The 23,457-nt window shown below is 49.5% G+C and overlaps 1 protein-coding gene across 5 annotated transcripts in view; it reads right to left on the bottom strand.

Moving 5' to 3' along the window:
* Nucleotides 1-23,457, bottom strand: part of LOC146811408 (uncharacterized) — an 880,866-nt gene that overhangs the window by 127,795 nt on the left and 729,614 nt on the right. For all 5 annotated transcript variants that reach the window (XM_085618520.1, XM_085618519.1, XM_085618522.1 and 2 more), the window contains exon 14: nt 7,011-7,175. In XM_085618520.1, coding sequence (XP_085474646.1) covers nt 7,011-7,175 — 165 coding nt within the window. The remainder of the gene's footprint in view (nt 1-7,010; nt 7,176-23,457) is intronic.

Genomic DNA, 23,457 nt, shown 5'->3' with positions numbered 1-23,457 from the left:
ACAAATCTGAGGTACTTCCTGTGAGCTTTGTGCACTGGAATGTGGAAATAAGCGTCTTTTAGGTCTAAGGTGGTGAAAAAGTCGTTTTGGGAGAGGAGCGGAAGTACTTGCTGAAGCGTTACCATATGAAAATGGTCTGAGTATGTATGTGTTTAGGGGCTGGAGATCTAGGATGGGCCGCAGAATCTTGTCCCTTTTTGGTATGAGAAAATATAGGGAGTAGACTCCCATGTTTTGTTGGTTGGTAGGAACGGGTTCTATTGCCGGTTTCTGTAGGAGGGAGATTACCTCCTGTTTAGGAGTATTAAATGTTCTTTTGACGTTGGACACTGCCTGGGTGGAATGTTTGGGGGGGGGGGGGGGGGGTAGATATTAGCTCTAGGCAGTAACCTGACCAAATTATTTGTGTTACCCATTTGTCTGAGGTGATGGTAGCCCAGACAGGAAGGAAATATTGGGAGTCTGCCCCCGACCGGAGTGGAATGGTCTGGGGGGAGCGGGGGTTTTTGGGGGGGGGGGAAAGTCATTGGGTAGGCGTTGTGGCAGAGCGGGGGTTGTTTGTTTTGCCTCTGCCTTTATTATGGTTACCCCTATAGCCGCCTCTTTGATAACCCCTCGTGAAGGTGGATTGAGTAGGGGATTTGTATGAAGTGGACGCGGTGTCCGAGGAGTAGCCTCTAGATGTACTTCGAAAGGAAGAGCGGCGAAAGGAGCGTCTAGGAGGGTGTGACCGTAAGGCTCCCATGGACTTCGCCGTATCCTTATCCTTCATTTTTTCTAGGGCCTCATCCACTTTTGGGCCAAATAGATGTTATTGGTCAAAGGGATGGTTCAGGATGGAGGCTTGTACCTCCGGTTTAAACCCTGATATTCTTAGCCAAGCATGGCGACGGAGGACGACGCTGGTATTGATGGCCCTGGAAGCTGTGTCTGCTGCATCTAGGGCACAGCGTATAGAGGTGTAAGTAATAGTTTTACCCTCTTGAATTAGTTTGTTGGCCCTAGCTTTATATTTTTCAGGGAGGTGGTGCATTATGCTCTCCAACTCATCATAATGTGCCCTGTCATATCTGGCCAATAGCGCTTGAGTATTGGCAATACGGCACATATTGGCTGCTTGTGACACAGTGCGCTTCCCTGATGCGTCCAGTAGCTTGGACTCTTTGTCAGGTGGTGGTGCTTCGCCTGACGCCTGGGAATTTGCTCTTTTACGTGCAGTGGATACCACTAGAGAATCTAGCGGCGCTGGCCCTCTAATGTAGGAGGGATCTGTGGGGGCAGCCTTGTATTTTTTCTTCTCGATGCGCGGGTTAATGACCCTGGCCCTAACTGGGTCCTTAAAAACCTCTGGCGCATGCTTTACCACTCCTTTAAGCATAGGTAATATGGAGGTATACCTATGTGTGGTGTTGAATGTGTCGAGGAGGAAATCTTCCTCCACGGGGTCGGTATGCAAGTCTACCCCGTGATAGTGTGCCGCCCTTTGCAGTAGGTGGTGGAACCCCAATGAGTCTTCTGGTGGAGATGGTCTGGAGGGGTAAAAATCATCTTGGGGGACGTTAGGGATATCAGGGATATTGTAGTCGTCCTACGGGTCTGGGGATCCTGTAGGGGTGGGGTCCTGTGTGGTTAGGTCCTGGGGGACATCACCGATATCATATGAGTCCCAGTGATCATCATCGTGTGGAGAGGGGGTGGGAGAACGATGAGGTTGGGGTGGAGAAGGCGGAGGGGGTGGAGGTGGGGAAGGTGGAGGAGGTGGGGATGGTATTCTGAACGGAGAGGTAGCAGAGTCCTTCCTCTTTGGAGGCGGAGGTGGAGCAGGCTTCTCCAAATGTCTCTTTTTGGAAGAAAGTGTCAAATGTCCAGTTTTTGGATCCTTGGTGTGTTTTTTGCAAGGGCTCTGGTGTAAATAAGTCCGGTGAGGCTGGTCGGTCCGTGGGCGCCAGAGGCGTCGGGGCCGTTGTCTTTTTAGGCTTTTCTGTGCCGGTTCGGTGTTTGGAACCTGGTTTGGGAACCTCCGGACGCTTGGTCGGTGCCGAGATGGGCTTTGGCCTCGAAGTGTCGGTGCCAGTGGCATTGTGTGCTTTGGTCGGTACCGAAGGTGGTGTCGGTGCCGAAGAGCTAGGTTTCGACCCAGAGTGCTTCGGTGCGGGGCTCGGTGTCGATATGGAGGTCTGCTTCTTTTTCAGTGCCGAAGCGTGTTTATCGGCACCGACGATGGGCTGGCTCGAGGGCACTTTTTAAATGGAGTCCTTTCCATTAGCCAGGACCGAAGCTTGGAGAGGCCCGAAGGCCGCCGTCGACGACTGGAACCGAAGGTCTGTGCCGATGAGAAGGCGCGTCGAGTAGGGGAGATCGCGATCGAAACAATAACACAGTTTGGGGTGAGGATTGCGTGTCGATCGTCGAACTGGAAGCTGTTCGGAACCGGAGCACGAAGATTACATTCGAGCCCGATGGCGGAAAAAAACAATCTGAGGATGGAGCCGAAGTCCATGCGCAATACAATCCAAAGGAGGAGTCACCGACCTCGTGACTTCCAAAGTCTTTCCAAGAGGAAAAACAAACTGCAAACATCCGGGCCCAACACCAGATGGCGATCTATTCACGTGTGTAATCTGCAGCTCATTTGCCTCGAACAGTGACTTTTTCCTCTCACTTCTGCTTGCGTCTCCACGGACACCTTTTAGCATAAAAGTCATTACTATTCGAAATCATGGGGTTTGAATTAGAAGAAAATGGCTCATAAAATTCAAAGATGTTCAAATGCGCTTCTTGGTGAACCAGACTAACGTGTGGCAAGATGCCCACGTAGCCGCCTAGCAAATGTCCAAGACATGGACTTCGCATTTGTATGCAGTGGTAGATACTTTGGCCCTCGCAGAATGAGCATGCAGTCCTTCTGGAGGATGCTTTTAGCCTTTCCGTAGCAGATCTTAAAGCAGAGCATGAACCAGCAGGATCACTCCTGCAGTGTCCTGCCTTTTCTCGCTTCAGAGAATGTATAGCTTCTTACCGGTCGGTGGCGTTTTGTAGTTTGAAGAATATTCTAGATTCACATACTGTGCATTATTCTGCCATCTAGTGGTTGGGTCCGGAATTGTTTTATTTGTCCTTGTCTTTTTTTCCCCTCTTGTTGGTAGGAGTTGACATACCACCATTTGGTGCCCTCTTGTGACGTTGACGTGCTTCCTCCGGCACCTTTGGTCGCCATCTTCAGATATTCTTTATACCGTCGTTGGGTCTGGATCGATACGGAAGAAGCTCCAAGAATTTGTAGAGAAGAATGGACGCAAATTGGAAAATAGTCTTCAAGCACATACATCGTGACGATTTAAGGTACAAGGTACAGAATCAAGGTGTCAGAGGGTACCGAGAGGTGAAACAACAAACTTGATGACAGAAAACCAAATGCACGTACAGGGGGCTCCCTGTGCGGGGTAATGGACAAGACACATTCAAGTTTTGCCAAAATGGTCATCATAAGTACACCCAGAAGGACCAATATCCAGTCTGCAAGTGAAGATTACAACGCATGTTTGGCGTTCACCACAAAAACTTTGAGGGTTAGAGGAACAGAATAGCTAACTACAACATGCAGGGGCAGGGCACAGCACCATCGCTACGGGACCTGGGATTCTCTAGCGAGGAAGAGGACAGTGTCGCAGAGGGTCCGGAATGCAACAGACATGGACATCTAAGTCGTCGAGGTCGAAAAGAAGACAGAGGTAAGAGAACCGTTGTCCACAAAGAAACTGGATGAGTCCCGAAAAACAGACAAGGGGCTCAGATCTTCAGGGACAAGAGCGAGGACTTGAGCCACCGAATCCCAAAGGACATTACAACAGTGTCCCAGGAGGCAGCTGTCATTTACTGAGCGCTTCCCAAATATCAACACCAGTTTGGACTATCGTGGAAGTAGTCGGAACAGAGCTGTCTTTAGATCTGCTCGTAGAGGCCTGCACCACTAAGCATTCGGGGGGTGCAAGAGTGCAGACAGAGGAGAGCAGTGTTACCCGGGCAGGGCGATGAATATTTGTCTGTTGACTAGGGAGAAGAGAGCAAGGTGTTGCCCAAGCCCCCAACAAGGTATAGTTAGTGTCTTATTAAATTACAAAAAGAGGTCTGAGGAGATCTACCCAGGCTGGGGGAACTCCATTAACACATTAGTCTTGAACTCCATAGTGGGCATCTTTAGGTTTGGCTAACATACGCATGATTATGGTTTATGAAGCAGATTCCTCGGTGGCTACAGCAGGAGCTGTGAGAGGGCGCGTTTCACAAAAGGAATTGAGGCCACTCCTGCAAGACATCAGACCAATCGTCATCTAGGTAGGGCTGAGAGAAAGTGACCAAATCCATCATTGTCAGAGTCCGTCCATGCTGAAAAGGGAGTGTAAGGTGTGTATTCTCCTTGTGGAGGTGTTAGATTAAGTAGGGGAAGTGATAGCTTAATTGTTGTCATGAACAGTTTTCGGTTGAGGACGGACCAACTGAGTCAAAGTATACTATTGGTATCTCCTCATCCGGTGTCGTATAATTCAGCACCGATGTCGAAGTTCCAAGAACCAGCGTGGACTGTGGCGCCGGCATTAATATCTGAGCCAGAGGTGTTGTGATAGGCTCAATAGGTCCAACTGGTGCAGAGGGTGCACCCGCTGGTGGTAATCCAGATGGAAAGCCTTCCAACTCCTTGGGGCCCGAAGGAGTACCAGTCTTATTGTGCTAGGCGATATAAAGCTTTGCCTTGCAGTCCTAGATGGCCTTTGGGTTCATCGGCACACAGCCACTGGAGGCCTCAAGAGTCAAGGCTCGACCCAAGAGCCACAGGCACACCTGATGGGGATCTGTCACACACATTTGTTTGCAACAGTCCCTACAGGGTTTAAAGCCTGTCGTTTTTTAGGGTAACATCCCTTACAAACTGATACTTGTTTTACCAAAAATACAACACACCACTTCAGAGCCACACTTAGTGGCGTGGTAATAAAGGAATGGATTTCAGTGCACAGGAGTGACACCTACATAGGCTCGGCACATTTCCAGAGTGGAATGTCCTTAGCACGGAGCCACAGAGCATCACCAAAAGATACAGATGAAAAGTTACCAGATACAGTTCCGGCGCCTGGGGAATATTGAAAAGGAGAGGAATCTGTTCCTACAAGTCTCCATCAGAAAAAAAAATAGATCACATATTTGTTCTTCATGCACTGGCAGCAAGCAGATAAATTAAATCTCCCCTTTTATTAATTCCAGGAGTGCATGTGTCTAAGTAGAGTAAGTCTTTAGGGCAGTTAATATTTCTAGGTCAGATTGAGAAAGGTTCTGTTAAGTGGCCAGTACTATTTATGGTCCTTGCCTCAACTTATATGGGTGGAATGTTAATGCATTTACAGAGAATCATGAGGAAGGACAGAATGTATTAAGGAAGGGCAGTAATCTGAGAGGATCTGAGACTATACTGCAGGTACTCTGGACCAGGGTACCAAGGTCAGCAATCGAAGGCTTGAGAGGAGGATCTTGCCTTTCTCCTTGGAGAGCCCTGGAGGATCCTGCCTGCAATGAAGACTCTTTGGATGGATAGAGCTTAAATAGAAGAGGTTACTGTTTATAATACACAGGGTTTAGGGGCCTTTTTGGAATCAACAGGAGTGGAATCCAGCCTTTAGTATACAGGGGAAACCTAACTGGTGTTTAATGCTTTTTTCTTTAAAATACACATCTCTGCTAGTGCAATAAATGATTTTTCTCTCTTTAGCATCTTGCCTTGGCTCACGGAGCTACAAATCGGTAAAGGAAATGAGGTACAGCAAACCAGTGTCAGGTGAAAAGGGATTCAGATGAATGGCTCACACACAGTAGGCAGTGACCAAGGCAATCTGTTCCCTTTTCCTAGTGTGGGAGACATAGGAGCAAAGAGGTTGCAGATGACGGAGCAAGATTAACCAAATGCTTGATTAGACAGAAGAACAAATTGCTTACCTCCAACAATGGCTCCGTAATATTGATCTCCATAATTATATCCTTTTCCAAAACAGCGCACATCTGAAAATGTATCCTGTGCCTAATGACTCGAGGCCTTCTACATTATCCCCTGAAAATAATCTTGTTATAGACAGAGGTAGTAACTGTGGCAGCAGATTGGGCGCACCAGATATTGGCTTCACACAAGTGGGAATTGCAGGAGTCTAGTCACCACCAACCTAACTTTTAATGAGTACATAGCCAAGATAACCAAGATCTTCTAGTACAGAGACTTTACACTGGAGAAACAAACCACTAATACCAGAAAGCAACTTCAGAACTGCTCCTCATACTGTTGCATGTGAATAGTGCCAATGTCTCACTCAATGCCCCGCATCTCAAATTATCCACCAAACTCTATTATGGCCCCTTTTAAGGGCCTTGCACACGCTGTGGCACACATCATTTAAGGGTCATTAGACATATGACAAACCCAACCTTGATCTACTCAATCTGCTACCCTTGCCAGAGTACACCATATTTAAAACCGGTATCACCACCAACAAAGCCATGCCAACCAGCACCCCTTTATACCTAGGTAACAAGTTCACTAACTTTTGGTGCCTCTGGACACATTCACGGTCAGGACACCATCAGACTTGAGATAACGTACAAAAAAACCCTAGTCAACAGGTATTCTCCGTTTGTACACTGAGGATTTGAAAAAACATCAAAGTATTTAATCGGAACTGTGACATCTCTTGACTTTTCAGAAATTCCAAAACTCTTTAATTGTACTACATCACTACGAAGTAACAATACAACTCTTATGACAATTCAGTTAAATATCTAATCGCTCATCAATTGTACTCATGCATTTGACACTCTACAGCTCTCTACTGCCATTGAGCAAGGTCTGCTCTTTACAACACACTAGCTTACAGATCAATGATTATCCTGTGGTAGTGGAAGGGCAGCAGTATATAATAAAGGAAATCAATACAGACGTGAAAAGATAGAAACTATAATTTTGCACTCATTACCTCGATGGTCTCCGTCTGGGATAGCCGCGGTAAGGGGAGTCTCGCCGTCGATTCCTCAAAGGAGACCGGCTGCGTGGACGACGACTTCGAACAGAATCCCGATCTCGGTCTCTGTCTCTCTCTCTTTCCCGGTCTCTGTCACGCTCCCTGTCACGTTCACGGTCTCTGAAATAAAAGAAGCAACAAATTGAGGATATTTAATCAAAACAAGGCAACTTAAGAGCATGTTTTGGGCCTTTTCTTTTTAGTAGTGGAAAAAGGGGGTAGTGGGTGGTGCATGGGGGTTTGCTAGAGGAGTATATATATGTGAAAATAAATACAGAGCAGAAGAGCGGTGTAATACGCCATTTAACATTGTTGAGTATCATGACAGGCTGTAATATGAGAGTCTTGACCGAGTCATCAAGCCTCTCTATCAACAATGGTAACACCTAGTATACTAGACTTTGTGCTTTCACATGCAAGGTTTTTACCAAGGAGTCTTCATGTGCATTTGTTTGAAAAAAAAAAGGAATATGCAGCTTACCAGTATGTATCTGTTCTTGGCATGTAGAGCTGCAGATCTATACACTGTGCATAGATCGCCATCTGGTGTTGGGCCCGGATGTTTGCAGTTTGTTTTTCTTCTTGGACAGTGTTTGGAAGTCACGAGTTCGGTGACTCCTCCTTCGGTCCGTACTGCGCATGGGCTTCGGCTCCATCCTCAGATTGTTTTTCGCCAGCAGGGAAAAGATGGAGCGTAGTGATAATAGTAAAGAAACCCATGTGTGTTGTATCTAAATAAGATAGACTGGAACGGATACAGGTAGCCGGGGAGGCGGGTGGGCGTGTATAGATGTGCAGCTCTACATGCCAAGAACAGATGCATACTGGTAAGTAGCATATTCCGTTTGAGGCATATGAGCTGCAGATTATACACTGTGCATAGATTATATAGCAGTACCCAACCCTAGCGGCGACCACCGGTATCCGTTGCAGTGGTTTGAAACAGTGTCTTTAATACAGCCTGGCCCACACTAGCTTGTTGTTTGGCGTGCACATCTACACAGTAATGTGCTGTGAAGGTGTGCGGTGTTGACTATGTGGCTGCTTTGCAGATGTCATTTAAGGGTATGTTCCCTAGAAACGCCATAGAAGCCCCCATCTTTCTTGTAGAGTGGGCTTTAGGTGGAACAGATAATGTTTTTTTTGCTTTGTGATAGCAAATTTGTATGCACTTTACAATCCACCTAGCTATCCCCGATTTTGAGATGAGGTTGCCTTTATGTGGTGGAGAGAACGAGACAAACAGCTGTTTAGTCTTTCTAAAAGATTGCGTTCTTTGTATATTGATTGATTGATTGATTGTTGTACTTGTAGAGCGCAGCTATCACCCTACGGGCATCTTGGCGCTTGCATTGGGAACCCGTCCTGGTTTTTCCCTGTAAGATAACCCGTACTGGGCATCCCCAAGGTGAAAGCCAGGCATCCCGCCGCAGGGGGGGCCGTTGTGGAGATTAAGCAGCTTGTTGCCCAGAGCTGCATAGTGTGAACTCGTGCTTAGAGTGGGCACCGAAGCGAGAATTATCGAGTCCGTGGACAATTGGGTATATAGTAAAGTAAAGCCCTTTTAACATCAAGTGTATGTAGAGCCCTTTCTGCAACAGATTGAGGTTGCGAGAAAAAAAACGGTAATTCCACCGATTGATTGAGATGGAAGGGGGAAATGACCTTGGGCAGAAATTTTGGATTTGTGCGAAGTATCACCTTATTGTGATGTATCTGTAGAAAAGGTTCTTGTGTAGTGAACGCTTGTATTTCACTAACCCTTCTAAGGGAAGGGATAGCTACGAGAAAAGCTGTTTTCCAAGTAAGGAATTGTAGCTCACATTTATGCATTGGTTCGAAAGGCAGTCCCATCAGCCTTGTAAGAACTACATTTAGATTCCACACGGGTGAGGGTGGTGCTCTGGGTGGAATTACTTTAAGGCCTTCCATGAAAGCTTTAATAGCAGGCACTCTGAAAAGTGATAAATGCTGTCTGTTTTGCAGGTAAGCAGCAATTGCTGCTAGGTGTAAACGGATGGATGTGTATGCCTGGTTACACCTTTGTAGATGGTGCAGGTAACATATGATGTGCTGTATGGATACATCTAAAGGGTTGATTGTATTGTTACGGCAGTAAATAACAAATCTTTTCCACTTTGCGGTATAGCATGCTCGAGTGATAGGACGTCTGGCTTCCCTGATAATGTTCATGCGATCAGGGGGAAGGTTAAGGTATCCAAATTCTAAGATTTCAGGAGCCAGATCGCAAGATTGAGCTGAGCTGGGTTCGGGTGCCTGATTTCTCCATGGTTCTGGGTTAGGAGGCATGGGGACAGGTGTAATTTTTGGTGTGGTACCACAGAGCTGTAGTAGTGTGGTGTACCACGGCTGCCTGGCCCATGTTGGAGCTACCAGAATGAGTGTGAGGGAGTGCTGTTGTAGCTTCCTTACCACTAATGGAATTAGCGGGAGAGGTGGAAAGGCGTATGCAAATTTGCCTGACCAGTTCATCCATATTGCATTGCCTTTGGACAATGGGTGTGGCTATCTGGCGGCGAAGCTTGGGCATTTTTTGTTTTCGACGGGTGGCGAAGAGGTCTATCTGAGGATGCCCCCACTTGTGAAAGAATGGGTGAAGAACTTGTGGATGCAGTTCCCATTCGTGCATTTGCTGCGTTTGTCTGCGGAGCAGATCTGCCATGGTGTTTTGTATCCCTGGGACGTGTTGTGCCAGGAGAAAGACTTTTTGCGGGATTGCCCATCTCCATATGCTCTGTGCTAACCGAGAGAGCTGTGGAGAGTGTCCCCCCCCCCCCCCCCCCCCCCCTGTTTTTGAATGTAGTACATTGCAGTCATATTGTCTGTGCGAATGAGGACTGCTTTGGCTGAGATTTGTTTCTGAAATGATTTCAGGGCTAGAAAGATCGCCAATAACTCCAGATGGTTTATGTGGAGTAATGAATATGCTACTTACCAGTATGCATCTGTTCTTGGCATGTAGGGCTGCTGACATTCATATCTGTGCATAGATCGCTGCCTAGTGTTGGGTCCGGATGTTTGCACGTTGTTGTCCTGGAAGAGTCTTCGAAGTATCCTGGGATAGGTGACTCCTCCCCTGGACTACAGTGCGCATGGGCATCCTCTCCATCCTCAGATTGTTTTTCGCCATTGTGGCAGTGATGGAGTAGATACAGAAAAAGATGACCATGCTTACAGTAATTCTGAGAGCTGCAGCTGCTACAGGCGCCGGGGAGGAGGGAGGGCGATATGAATGTCAGCAGCCCTACATGCCAAGAACAGATGCATACTGGTAAGTAGCATATTCAGTTCGAGGCATGTGGGCTGCTGAATTCATATCTGTGTATAGAATATATAGCAGTGCCCTCTTATTAGCGGCGGCTACCAGTGCCAGCTGCAGCGGTCTGAAAAAGAGTTTTGAGAACAGCCTGTCCTACAGCTGCCTGCTGTTTTGATTGCACATCTACACAATAGTGTTTTGTAAATGTGTGTGTAGTGGACCAGGTGGCTGCTCTACATATATCATGCAGGGGAATGTTTCCTAGAAAAGCCATGGAGGCCCCTAACTTACGTGTTGAGTGGGCTCGTGGGGGAATCGTTAATGTGCGTTTAGCCTTTTGATAGCAAATTTGAATACATTTAACGATCCATCTGGCTATACCTGCTTTGGAGATAGCGTTACCTTTGTGGTGTGGGGCAAAGGCAACGAAAAGTTGTTTTGTCTTCCTAAAGGCTTTAGTCCTGTCGATGTAGTACATTATGGCCCTCTTTACATCTAGTGTATGGAGTGCTCTTTCTGCGACAGTTTGTGGGTTTTGGAAGAAAACAGGCAGTTCAATAGTTTGATTCATGTGGAACTGCGATATTACCTTGGGCATGAATTTTGGGTTGGTACGTAGTACGACCCTGTTGGCGTGAACCTGTATAAATGGCTCTTGAACGGTTAGTGCCTGGAGTTCACTAACTCTTCTTAAAGAAGTGATCGCTACTAGGAAAGGTACTTTCCAGGTAAGGAATTGAAGCTCGCATGAGTGTAGAGGTTCAAAGGGTGGACCCATCAGGCGTGTGAGGACCAAGTTGAGGTTCCACATTGGAGCCGGTGGGTGGTTTGGAGGAATGACTCGTTTGAGTCCTTCCAAGAATGCTTTGATGGCAGGCACTCTGAATAGAGAGAGGTGCTGCCTGGTCTGCAGATAGGCTGATATGGCGGTCAAATGGACACGTATAGAGGTGTACGCCAGATTGCATCGGTATAGGTGTAAGAGATAACAAATTATGTTTTGTATGGATGCGTCTAGCGGGTTAATGTCATTATTATTGCAATAAATGACAAACCTCTTCCATTTGGCTGCATAGCAAGCTCTGGTAGGGGGTCTCCTGGCCTCCTTAATGATGTCCATGCAGTCAGGTGGCAGGTTTAGGTAGCCAAACTCTAGGACTTCAGGAGCCAGATTGCCAGGTTCAGCTGTTGCGGATCTGGGTGCTGAATGTCTCCATGGTTCTGCGTCAAATGCGCGGGTTTGATCCGCAGCCTTTGATGCGGCACCACAGAAAGTTCTAGAAAGGTGGTGTACCACGGCTGGCGTGCCCACGTTGGAGCAACCAGGACGAGTGTCAGTGAGTGTTGTCTGAGTTTGCGTGGCACCAGCGGTATCAGTGGTGCTGGGGGAAAAGCGTACGCAAATCTGCCGGACCAGTTCATCCATATCGCATTGCCCTGCGACTGCGGATGTGGGAACCTGGCGGCAAAGCTTTGGCATTTTGCGTTTTCGCTTGTGGCGAATAGGTCTATCTCTGGATGACCCCACTGCTGGAAGTACGGCTGGAGTACTGATGGGTGTAACTCCCACTCGTGCATCTGGTGGCTGTGTCTGCGGAGCAGATCCGCCATCTGGTTGTCCTTGCCGGGGAGGGGTTCTGCCATGAGGAACATGTTCCTCTGAATGGCCCATTTCCACATGCTCTGAGCCAGATGAGACAACTGTGGAGAGTGTGTTCCTCCCTGTTTCTGTATGTAGTACATTGCCGTCATGTTGTCCGTCCGGATCAACACGACCTTGTTGCACAGATGTACTTTGAATGCTTTCATAGCTAGGAAGATTGCCATCAGTTCCAGAAGGTTGATGTGCATCTTCTTCTGTTGTGTTGTCCATAGTCCCTGCACTGTGTAGTGGAGTACATGAGCTCCCCATCCCTGGAGAGACGCGTCCGCTGTCAGTATTATCTGTGGAACAGGCTCTTGGAACGGTCGGCCCATGCAAAGGTTTTGTGGATTCCACCAATGCAGAGAGTTGTATGCCCGACCGCTCACCAACACTAGGTCTTTCAACTGTCCGTGAGCCTGATTCCACTGACGTGCTAAGCACTCCTGAAGCGGGCGCATATGTAATCTCGCGTGCGGGACTATGAAAATGCAGGAGGCCATCATGCCTATCAACTGCATGAACACTCGCGCAGGAAGGGAGTGTTGGGGTTTGAACTTGGAAATCAGCATTTGCATGCTGTTGATCCTCACTAAATTTGGCTGAACAGTGGCCGCCAGAGTGTCTATAGTCGCACCTAGGTACTGTTGTACGTGCGCGGGCTGGAGATGGGATTTTGGGTAATTTAGTGAGAATCCCAGACTGTGAAGGAGGTGAATGGTGCGGGACATGTGGCTGGCACATTGCTGGGCTGACTTCGCTTGAACGAGCCAGTCGTCCAGGTAGGGGTAGACGTGTATGTGCTGCCTCCGTAGATGTGCCGCCACAGTAGCTAGGCACTTTGTGAAAACCCTGGGTGCTGTTGTCACGCCGAAGGGTAGGACTTTGAATTGGTAGTGCTGCCCCTGGACAGTGAACCTGAGGTATTTTTTGTGTGAGGGGTGAATGGGTATGTGGAAATACGCATCCTTGAGGTCCAGTGTGGCCAGGAAGTCTCCCTGCTTGAGAAGCGGAAGGACTTGCTGTAGAGTGAGCATGTGAAAATGCTCGGAAAGAATGTATCTGTTCAGGGGTCTCAGGTCTAATATAGGTCTGAGAGACCCGTCCTTTTTTGGTATTAAAAAGTACAGGGAGTACACCCCCGTACCTTGCTCGTGGACGGGTACGACCTCTATTGCGCCTTTTAGAAGCATACTTTGCACCTCCTGCTGTAAGAGCGTCAAGTGCTCTGAGGACATAGGACGGTTTTTTGGAGGAATTGTGGGTGGAGTGGAGGTTAGTTCTAGACAGTAACCGTATTTGACAATATCTTTGACCCACCTGTCCGTGGTGATGGAGTTCCACGTGGACAGGAACCTCTGTAGCCTTCCCCCGACAGGTGTTAGGTGGTCGGGAGGAAGGGAGAGGGCGTCACTGCTTGTTCTTGGGGGAGGACCTGGTGTTGCCGTAGCCGCGTCCTCTGCCTTTTGTACTGGAGCCACGATATCCACCCCGGGTGTTTTTTATCGTAGGTGGTTTGTGTATTGCCCTTGTTGTAGGTTTGCTGTGACCCCTGTCCTCTACCTGCTCCTCTATTTCCGGGGCGACGAAAGGAGCCACTCCGAAAGGACTGAGTCTGGAGAGCCCCCATGGACTTTGCAGTGTCCGTGTCCTTTTTTATTTTCTCTAGGGTGGTGTCAACCTCCGGGCCGAATAAATAGTCGGGGTTGACAGGCTGGTTGAGTATGTTATTTTGCACCTCTGGTTTGAATCCGGAGATTCGCAACCAGGCATGTCGTCGCAGCATGACGCTAGTGTTTATGGCCCTGGCAGCTGTGTCTGCGGCATCCAGCGCACACTTGATGGATGCGTTTGTGAGGAGCTGTCCTTCCCTGATAAGGATCTCTGCACCTTCCTTGTATTGGTCAGGGAGAAGTTGGAGTAGTTGCTCTAATGTGTCGTAGTGCGCTCTATCGTAGCGAGCGAGGAGCGCTTGAGTATTGGCTATACGCCATATGTTAGCTGCCTGGGCGGCAACCCGCTTGCCAGAGGTCTCTAACACCTTGGACTCTTTGTCCGGGGGAGGAGCGTCACCTGTCGTTTGCGAGTGTGCCCTCTTGCGAGCATTCGCAACGACAATGGAGTCTAGAGGTAATTGGCCTCTGATGTAAGTAGGGTCCCCAGGCGCTGATCTGTATTTTTTGTCGATCCTGGGGTTTATCACCCTTGCCCTGGTGGGTTCCTTGAAGATGTCCTTGGCTGGTTTGAGGACCCCTTTCAACATGGGCAGAGTCTTTACATGCCTTTCTGAGGATGCGAAAGTGTCCATAAGAAAGTCGTCCTCGACGGTGTCAGAGTGAAGCTGCACCCCACGATTGGCCGCAGCACGTTCAATTAGAGCGTTGAACGCTGCAGTGTCTTCTGTGGGAGATGTTTTTGCTCCATAGAGTTGCGGGTCCTGTGCATCTAGAGGTGCACCTGGGTCCACAGGGTCATCCCAAGCTTGATCAGGGTCCTGCTGGTCGACAGGGTCCATGTCTCCGTGGTAGGGGACTTGTTCCCCCATGTAGTCTTCCAACGCATCCGTGTCGGAGTGTGTGGGAGAGAAGGATTGTGGATCCTGGTAGGGTGAGTGGAAAGGTTCGTAAAGAACAGGTTCTGAAACCACAGGCAGCTTTCTTTTTAGTGGCATCCGGAAGGAGTCCAAAGCTGGCTTCGAAGTTATCCTCCGTTTGTGGATAATCATCCTGCCGGTGTCGGCGTCGATGAGATGTGATGGAGACGTCTCATCAGAGCGGTCTGCAGGTGTGACCGTGGTGTGGGTGACCCGTGTCCTGATTTGGAACAGTTTCGGGGCCGTGGCTGGTGGCAGGCCAAAAGTAATGTTGGCTGGCGCCGAAGAGGCTGCTGGAGCTTTTATTTGCTCGGAGCCCGACGTGTCCTGGAGGACTGTTTTGGTTTTGTTGCTCTGCGCCGCAACAGGTCGCATCTGGAGCGCCCTCGAGTCTTTAGCGCCGACCGGTTCTGTAGAGGCGGCCGTGGACTTTTTCGGCGCCGGTGGGTCATCGAGTCGAGGGGCGGGAATGGCCGTCGACGTCTTCGATGCATGAGGCTTTGGTGTTGCCGTCGAAGCGATGTGAGACGCAGCAGGCAGTTTGACCTTTGGGGTCGGAGTCGATTGCGTCGGTGCCGGGAGCCGAGCAGGTGTGGGGGCACCGAAGGCCTTTTTCCGTATGCCGACTCCGACGTCGGCCGCTTCGAGTTCGGCACCGAAGTCGCGCTTGGTGCCGACGCGTTTCGATGGCGTCGAAGGTGTGGAAGGCCTCGATCCGACCAGCGCCACTTTCGGTTTCGGTTTCAATTGAACCTGAACAGCTTTCGGTTTCGAAGAAGGGAAACCAGCCGGTTTGGGCATTAATGGCTGCCGCTGAATGTCCGAGGCCGGGCCCGAGGGCGGGGCCGAAGAACTGCGGGATAGGTCTCGGGTAAGGCCCGAAGGCGATCCCTCGACCGGAGCCATAGACTGTTGCACTGGGCTCTCTTCAGTCTGAACGGGTAGGCCTTGCTCGTCACCGGAGCTACTCTCTTCGGCCCCTAAGGCCTCATTGTAGTCTCCTACCTCGGTGTCGTCTTCATCTCTGCGAAAGAGTGTTTCGTCGACGTCTTCCGATCCGGAGTCATGTTCGGAAGCGGGACTGGAGGGTAGGTTCTCTAATTCTTCGACATCTTCGGTCTCGGCGTTGAAGATGTCGGCCGGGGCCGGTGCCGCGTGCTGTGCCTCGAGCCTCGCCGCTCGTCGATTCCGTAGAGTCTTCTTGGATCGGAACCGGGCACAGGCCATGCATGTAGATTCGTCGTGATCCGGCGAAAGGCATTTGTTGCACACCGGATGGACGTCGATATGTGGATATTTCGCATTGCATACCGGACACCTTTTGAATGGTGTCCTCGATTCCATCGTCGGTGTCGGGTCGATGGTCAGGTAAGATGCGAAAAGCTGGTTCTGGAAGTTAGTAAACTAAGAAAGATACTATCGATACCGATCGAGAAACAGTACCGACGCGAACTAAAGGCCTTTTGGCCTCGAAAAAATATTTTCCTAACTTGAGTCAAGATAGCACATCCGAACCCAATGGCGGAAAAAAACAATCTGAGGATGGAGAGGATGCCCATGCGCACTGTAGTCCAGGGGAGGAGTCACCTATCCCAGGATACTTCGAAGACTCTTCCAGGACAACAACGTGCAAACATCCGGACCCAACACTAGGCGGCGATCTATGCACAGATATGAATTCAGCAGCCCACATGCCTCAAACCTTTTGTTGTGGCGTCCATATACCTTGCACTGTGAGGTGTAATAGATGCGCTCCCCAACCGGAGAGCGATGCGTCCGTTGTTAGAATTACCTGAAGAACCGGGTCCAGGAACGGTTGCCCTTTGGAAAGATTTGTGGTGTTCCACCACTGCAGAGAGCGATGGGTGCGGCCGTCCACCAACACCAGATCCGTCAGTTGCCCCTGGGCCTGGTTCCACTGGCGTGCTAGGCACTCTTGGAGTGGACGCATGTGGAGTCTTGCATGAGGCACTATGAAGATGCAAGATGCCATCATCCCCATTAGTTTCATAAACACTCTTGCTGGGAGAGAGTGCCGAGGAATGAATCTTTGACGCAAGGCTTGTATGCTTGCGATTCTGGCTGAATTGGGATAGGCTATAGCTTTTGAGGTGTCTATAGTGGCACCGAGGTATTGCTTTGTGTGAGACGGTATCAGCTTGGACTTTTGGTGGTTCACCGTGAAACCTAGCTGGTGAAGTAGTTAGATGGTAGTGTTTGTATGTTGCACACATTGGTTGTAGGACGTGGCTTTTATTAGCCAGTCGTCCAAGTAGGGGAAGACGTGAATGTGTTGTCTTCTGAGGTGTGCCGCCACTACTGCTAGGCATTTGGTGAACACTCTTGGTGCAGTTGTGACCCCGAAGGGGAGAACCTTGAACTGATAATGTTGGCCGTCCACTACAAATCTGAGGTACTTTGTGAGAAGGGTGTATTGAAATATGAAAGTATGCGTCTTTCAAGTCCAGTGTGGTGAGAAAATCGTTCTGGCAGAGGAGTGGGAGAACTTGTTGGAGAGTTACCATGTGAAAATGGTCTGAATGTATGTATGCATTTAGAGGCCGGAGGTCTAGAATGGGTCGTAGAGTCTAGTCTCTTTTTGGTATCAGAAAGTACAGAGTAGACCCCTAAATTTTGTTGATTGATGGGGACCTGCTCTATAGCCTGTTTTTGCAGGAGGGAGATTACCTCTAGTTTGAGCGATGTGGTATGTTCTTGCGACATTGTACGGTGCCTGGGTGGAATATTTGGGGGGGGGGGATGTTAATTCGAGACAGTACCCTGACAGAATAATTTGGGTCACCCATTTGTCTGATGTTATGGTCTCCCAGGTTTGAAAGAAGTTTTGTAGTCTGCCCCCGACTGGAGTGGAATGGTCTGGGGGGAGCGGGGGAAAGTCATTGTGTGGGCGGTGTGGCAGAACGGGCGGTGTTGGTTTTGCCCCTGCCTTTATTATTGTTTCCTCTATATCCACCTCTTTGATAGCCCTTTGTGAAGGTAGTCTGAGGAGGGGACTTGTAGGATGTGGAGGCGTTATCGGCAGAGTAGCCCCTGACAGTGCCTCGAAAGGAGGAGCGGCGAAAAGAGCGTCTAGGAGGGTGGGACTGTAATGCTCCCATAGACTTCGCCGTATCTGTATCTTTTTTCATTTTTTCCAGGGCTTCGTCTACTTTTGGGCCAAATAAGTGTTGCTGGTCAAAAGGGTGGTTTAGTATAGATGCTTGTACCTCTGGCTTAAAGCCCGAGATTCTGAGCCAGGCGTGGCGGCGAAGCAGAACACTGGTGTTTATAGCCCTGGAAGCTGTGTCTGCTGCGTCAAGTGCACATTTAATGGAGGTGTTGGTAATGGTCTTTCCCTCTTGTATTAGTTCATGAGCCCTATTTTTATATTTTTCTGGAAGATGTTGCATGATAGTCTCCAGCTCATCATAGTGCGCTCTGTCGTACCTTGCCAACAGCGCTTGCGTGTTGGCGATACGCCACATATTGGCAGCTTGCGAGGCAGTGCGTTTGCCTGTCGCGTCTAGGAGCTTGGACTCCTTATCGGGTGGTGGAGCCTCACCCGATGACTGAGAATTGGACCGCTTCCTAGCTGTGGATACCACTAATTAGTCTAAGGGTGCAGGTCCTTTAGTATAGGCAGGATCTGTGGGGGCGGCCTTATATTTTTTCTCTATTCTGGGGTTTAAGACCCTAGCCCTGACTAGGTCTTTGAAAACCTCTGCCGCATGTTTGGTCACCCCTTAAAGCATGGGTAGTATGGCAGTAGATTTATCTGCGATGTCAAAGGTATCAAGTAGGAAGTCTTCCTCAACTGGATCAGTTTGTAACTCCACCCCATGATAATATGCCGCCCGTTGTAACAAGTGGTGGAACCCCAAGGAGTCCTCTGGTGGAGATGGCCTGGATGGATAAAGATCATCCTGAGGTACATCTTGGACATCTGGATTATGATAATCCTCCCATGGGTCTGGTGTTCCCGGAGGGGTGGGGTCTTGTGGGGCATCTGTTGGATCATAGTATGGATCCCCCTTGGTCATCAGGGTCTGGAGACGGGGTTGGAGAGCGATGAGGCAAGGGTGGAGAAGGTGGAGGGGGCGGAGATGGGGGAGGTGGAGGAGGTGGAGGCGGTGGGGAGGGTACTCTGAAGGGGGATGTGGCAGAGTCCTTCCGTTTTGGCGGTGGAGGAGGAGCTGGTTTGTCTAAATGTCTTTTCTTTGAAGACAAAGTCAAATGTCCAGTCTTTGGATCCTTTGTTAAAGTCTTTTGTCGAGGATCTGGCATGAATAGTTCCTCCGGCACCGATTGATCTGTTGGCGCCGATGTTTTCGGGGCCAACTGCATCTTTGGTTTATCTGTGCCATGCTTTTTCGGGGCCTCCGATTTTTTGTTCGGTGCCGAGGCAGGTTTCGGCACCGATGGCTTCGGAACGGAGCTTGGTGTGGTTTTCTTCGGTGCCGAAGGGTGTTTTTCGGCACCGCTAGTAGGCTGGCTCGAGCCCGAGCCGCAGGGAGACTTATGATGCCTCTTCACCGGACCCAAAGGTGGGGTGATGGAAGTGGTATGTTTGGTTTTGCCTAGGCCCGGAGGCGAAGGTGTAACCGGAGTCTCTTTCGGTGTGGGCGCGGGAGTGGGAGGGGGTAGAGTACTCACGACCTTCTGCGCCGGTGTGATCTCCTCCACGTCTGAGTCGTCGGCCTCGGAAGCGCTGACGAGGTTGTCTTCCTGTTCGGTGTGCTGCTGTCCCGAAGCTCCGATGTCTTCGCCGAAGATGTCAGGTGGAGCGGAGGTCGAGGAGTGCGCCATGGTGCGTCTAGCTCTTCGATCCCGAATAGTCTTTTTCGATCGAAAAGACTTGCAGGCGGGGCAGTCTCGGGCCTCGTGTTCGGGAGAGAAGCAGAGGTTGCACACCTGATGTAAAATCGGTGTGGGGAAATTTAGACCCACATTTAGGGCACTTCTTAAAGGGAGTCCTTTCCATCGGCCGAGACCAGAGTCGAGATAGACCCGAAGGCCGCCGCCGATGCCTGGAATCGAAGAAGTGCCGAAGAGAGAGATAAAGAAGATGATTTTGTCTGAAGAATCTCGATGGACGAGGATTTTTCGTCGAAGGTCGAACTGGAAAGGTTCGAAGCCGGAGCACGAAGTATTACATCCGAGCCCGATGGCGGAAAAAAAAACAATCGGAGGATGGAGCCGAAGCCCATGCGCAGTACGGACCGAAGGAGGAGTCACCGAACTCGTGACTTCCAAACACTGTCCAAGAAGAAAAACAAACTGCAAACATCCGGGCCCAACACCAGATGGCGATCTATGCACAGTGTAATCTGCAGCTCATATGCCTCGAACAAACCATTTAACTAAAATCAAAGTGTAACCTATTAAATATATCATACTGAGAAGGTCCTCTGAGCGGAGTTATTCGCATGAAAGGAGACTGGAACTCTGTCATGTCAGTTTCTCTATACAGCTATCAAATTTAATTTGACCTTTGAACTTACTGTGTGAATGTATGTTTATTATGCTTGTTCTAAACAGGTCTTATTGGCCGATATTTATTTTCACATTGCACAATATGGCAGATATGAAGAAGGAAAATGGTAACTAACAAATGGTTTGCAGCGTGTAATGATGTACATTCACATGACTCCCACATTTATGGCATTTAGTGATTCTTTCAAGAAAAAGAACTTTGAGATACCTCCCATTAAATCCATAATGCAGCAGGCAACAGACCCCAATGCACAAGTTACTACTTGTGTAACGATATATCTGTAAGAGACAGTTAGTGATAGATTCCTTACCTTAGAATATCCCCAGGCGTCCGACTGGATCCGGAAAGTTTTGTCAGTAGTACCCCTGCCCGTCGGTAGGTGCCGTCGTGTAGCTCCGAGTCAGTCACTGGCGTCGTAAGCGCCGAGATGACGTCATGGAGACTACTTAGGTGCCACCCATGCGCACTGACGTCAGTTCTGTAGAAGACTTTCCGCGCCAGGAACGCAGAGCCATGCAAGAAACTGACCACTGGTGCCATGAAACTAAGTACCTGAAAGGGATGACCTTAACCTTATAAATCAGTTCGCAGAACGGGGAGGCTGGGTGGGGCGGTAAGGAATCTATCACTAACTAATGTCTTACAGATATAGCGTTACACAAGTAGTAACTTGTGCATCTGAAAGACATGTTAGTGATGGATTCCTTACCTTAGAATAGATACCCCAGAAATACCAACACCGGTGGTGGGTCTGCGAAGAGATTACACCAGAGAGTCATGGCGAACAGAACGGCCAAAGAAGCCATCTCTCCGGACTTGACTGTCAAGGCAGTAATGCTTGGTAAACATGTGCGGCGAGGCCCACGTAGCTGCCTGACAAATCTCCTGCAAGGCAACGCCACATCCCAAGGCAGAAGTGGCTGCCGTCGCCCTGGTAGAATGGGTACGCAGCCCCATAGGAGGCTCCTTCTTAGCCAACGAGTAACACGCTTTGATGCACAAAACGACCCACGAGAGATGGTTCATTTTTAGCCCCTGCGTAGCCAACAAAGAGCTGGTCATCCACCCGGAACTGTTGTGTGCGCTTCAGATAGAACAAGAGTGCACGGTTTGGGTCCAGACGGTGGAGCCTCTCTTCCTCTTTTGAAGGATGCGGAGGCAGAAATAAGGTGGGCAAAGTGATAGTCTGCCCGATGTGGAAGGGCGTGAATACCGTTGGCAAGAGAAAAGGACTGGCCCTTAAAACCACCTTGTCCGGATGAACAGAAAGGAAAGGAGGTTTGGAAGGAAGAGCCTGGAGCTCACTCACTCTTCTGGCAGAGGTGACAGCTACCAGGAAAGCAGTCTTTAGAGTGAGAAGACGTAAAGGACAGTTATGAAGGGGCCCAAAAGGAGCGCACATCAGATAGGTCAAGACAAGATTCAAGTCCTATTGAGGCATTATGAAAGGCCCAGGAGGAAACGTGTGTCTAATGTCTTTCAGGAAACGGGGGACCTAAAGAGAGAAGGCTGATCTGGAAGCCTTAGAAAGGCGGAGATGGCCGAAAGATAACCTTTGATAGTGCCCAGAGCAGAGCCCTGCTGGGCCAAGGATAGTAGGAACAGAAGGACCTCAGAAAGAGGCAGAAAGGGGATCCACAGACTTTACTGTGCACCATGCCACAAACTTGTTCCACCAGCAGGCGTATACCGTCTTAGTGGAGGGACGCCTGGCTGCCAGAATGACATCACAGACTTCGGGAGGAAGATCGAACGCTATCAACTGTCACCACTCAATCTCCACGCATGGAGGTGGATGCTGGACAGGTTCGGGTGCAGGACCGTACACTGCTGCTGCAATAGAAGATCCTCCCGAAGAGGCAGTCGGATGGGGGGGGGGGGGGGGGGGCAAAATCGATCGCCATGCTGTGTAGCCCGGAATACCAGTATCTTCATGCCCAATCTGGAGCCACAAGGATGACTTGGGCCCGGTCCGGTCTCACGGAATCTTCTTCAGCACTGTGGGCAGAAGTGGTATAGGCAGAAAGGCGTACAACAGACCACAACTCCATTCGCGACGAAAAGCCTCGCTGAGCGAGTGCCGCCTTGGAAATTCCAAAGCGCAGAAGGATAAGTTACTTACCTGTAATCCTAGTTCTCTTCCAGGGGTATATTCAAAGTCATAAGCAGTGAATTATCCCAGCCCATGTGCGGGATCCCGGAGATATAGATATATATATGTACATACATATACAGGTGTATGTCCAGAACAAAGTAGATAAGACTTTCAACCCCATACACCATATATGTAAATATGCAGTCCCATCAAACAGTCCAAAACAACTAGGACAAACAGCCAAGATTACACCAGTTTTACTTATATAACAATAAGTCTCAAGACTGCTTGTAATAGAGACCATACACTATAATGGTTTCAAACAAGACTCCTTTATTTTCCAAAAATAAGAAAGAACAGGTAATTGCTGACTGTTTGGCCCATAGTGTGAGAAAGTGCCCTCTTTCTTGCATGGTATGCCCCCACTTTTTGCTAAATTGCTGAATGTACTTTGACTGAGTGTACCCTGGACTCCTGCCAATCAGGTGCCCAGGGCCTATGTTCCTTCCTTAAAACACTCAAACTCCCAATTGGCAAACCCTGGCCACATGTCAGCCCCTAGTAAATAGTACCCTAGGTACCCAGGGCATTGTGACCAGGGAAGACCCCTAAGGGCTGCAGCACTCATTGTGCCACCCTTAGGGGCCCTGTACCCTTACACACACACACTGCCTTTGCAGGCTGAGTGTCTGGGTGCAAGACAAAATGAAGAGTCGACATGGCCACATCTCTGTGTGCCATGCCCAACACCAACACTGCCAAGGCATATGTCAGTCACCCCTCTGGCTGGGTGCCTTATGCCCATGGTGTGGTCGCAGGAGCCCTGTGCCCCTACAGTACCCAGGTCCATTCCCGGGCACTGTAAGTGCAGTGCTGCCATTTAAGAGTACATGGTGCTGAGAGCTCGTCAAACACGAGCTCCACAGCACCATAATGGCAACACTAAAGACTGGGAAGTTTGGTATCAAACTTCTCAGCACATTAAACCCACGCTGATGCCAGTGTGAGATTTAATGTACCAAGCACCCCAGAGGGCATCTTAGAGATGCCCTCCTACAACTAACCTACCATCCACGTCTGCTCTGAGGCTGCCCAGGCTGCCACACAGCAGACATGTTGCTGGACCCCTGGGTGGGAGAGCCCCTGCTCTCCCGGGCCTGCAACAATGCATATCCTGGGTGAGGTGATAGATCTCCTCCCCCAGGATGAGCAAAGGGAAGCTTCAAAGGCCTGCCGCCTCTAGGAGTTTCCCCAGGCCACTGCAACCCCCCACTCTGGCGGGAAGCTTGGCCGGAAAC

The sequence above is a fragment of the Triturus cristatus genome, chromosome 7 (genome assembly GCF_964204655.1).
Source record: "Triturus cristatus chromosome 7, aTriCri1.1, whole genome shotgun sequence".
NCBI lineage: Eukaryota > Metazoa > Chordata > Amphibia > Caudata > Salamandridae > Triturus > Triturus cristatus.
The sequence above is the reverse complement of the archived record's forward strand: the minus strand, read 5'-3'. Positions and strand labels throughout refer to the sequence as shown.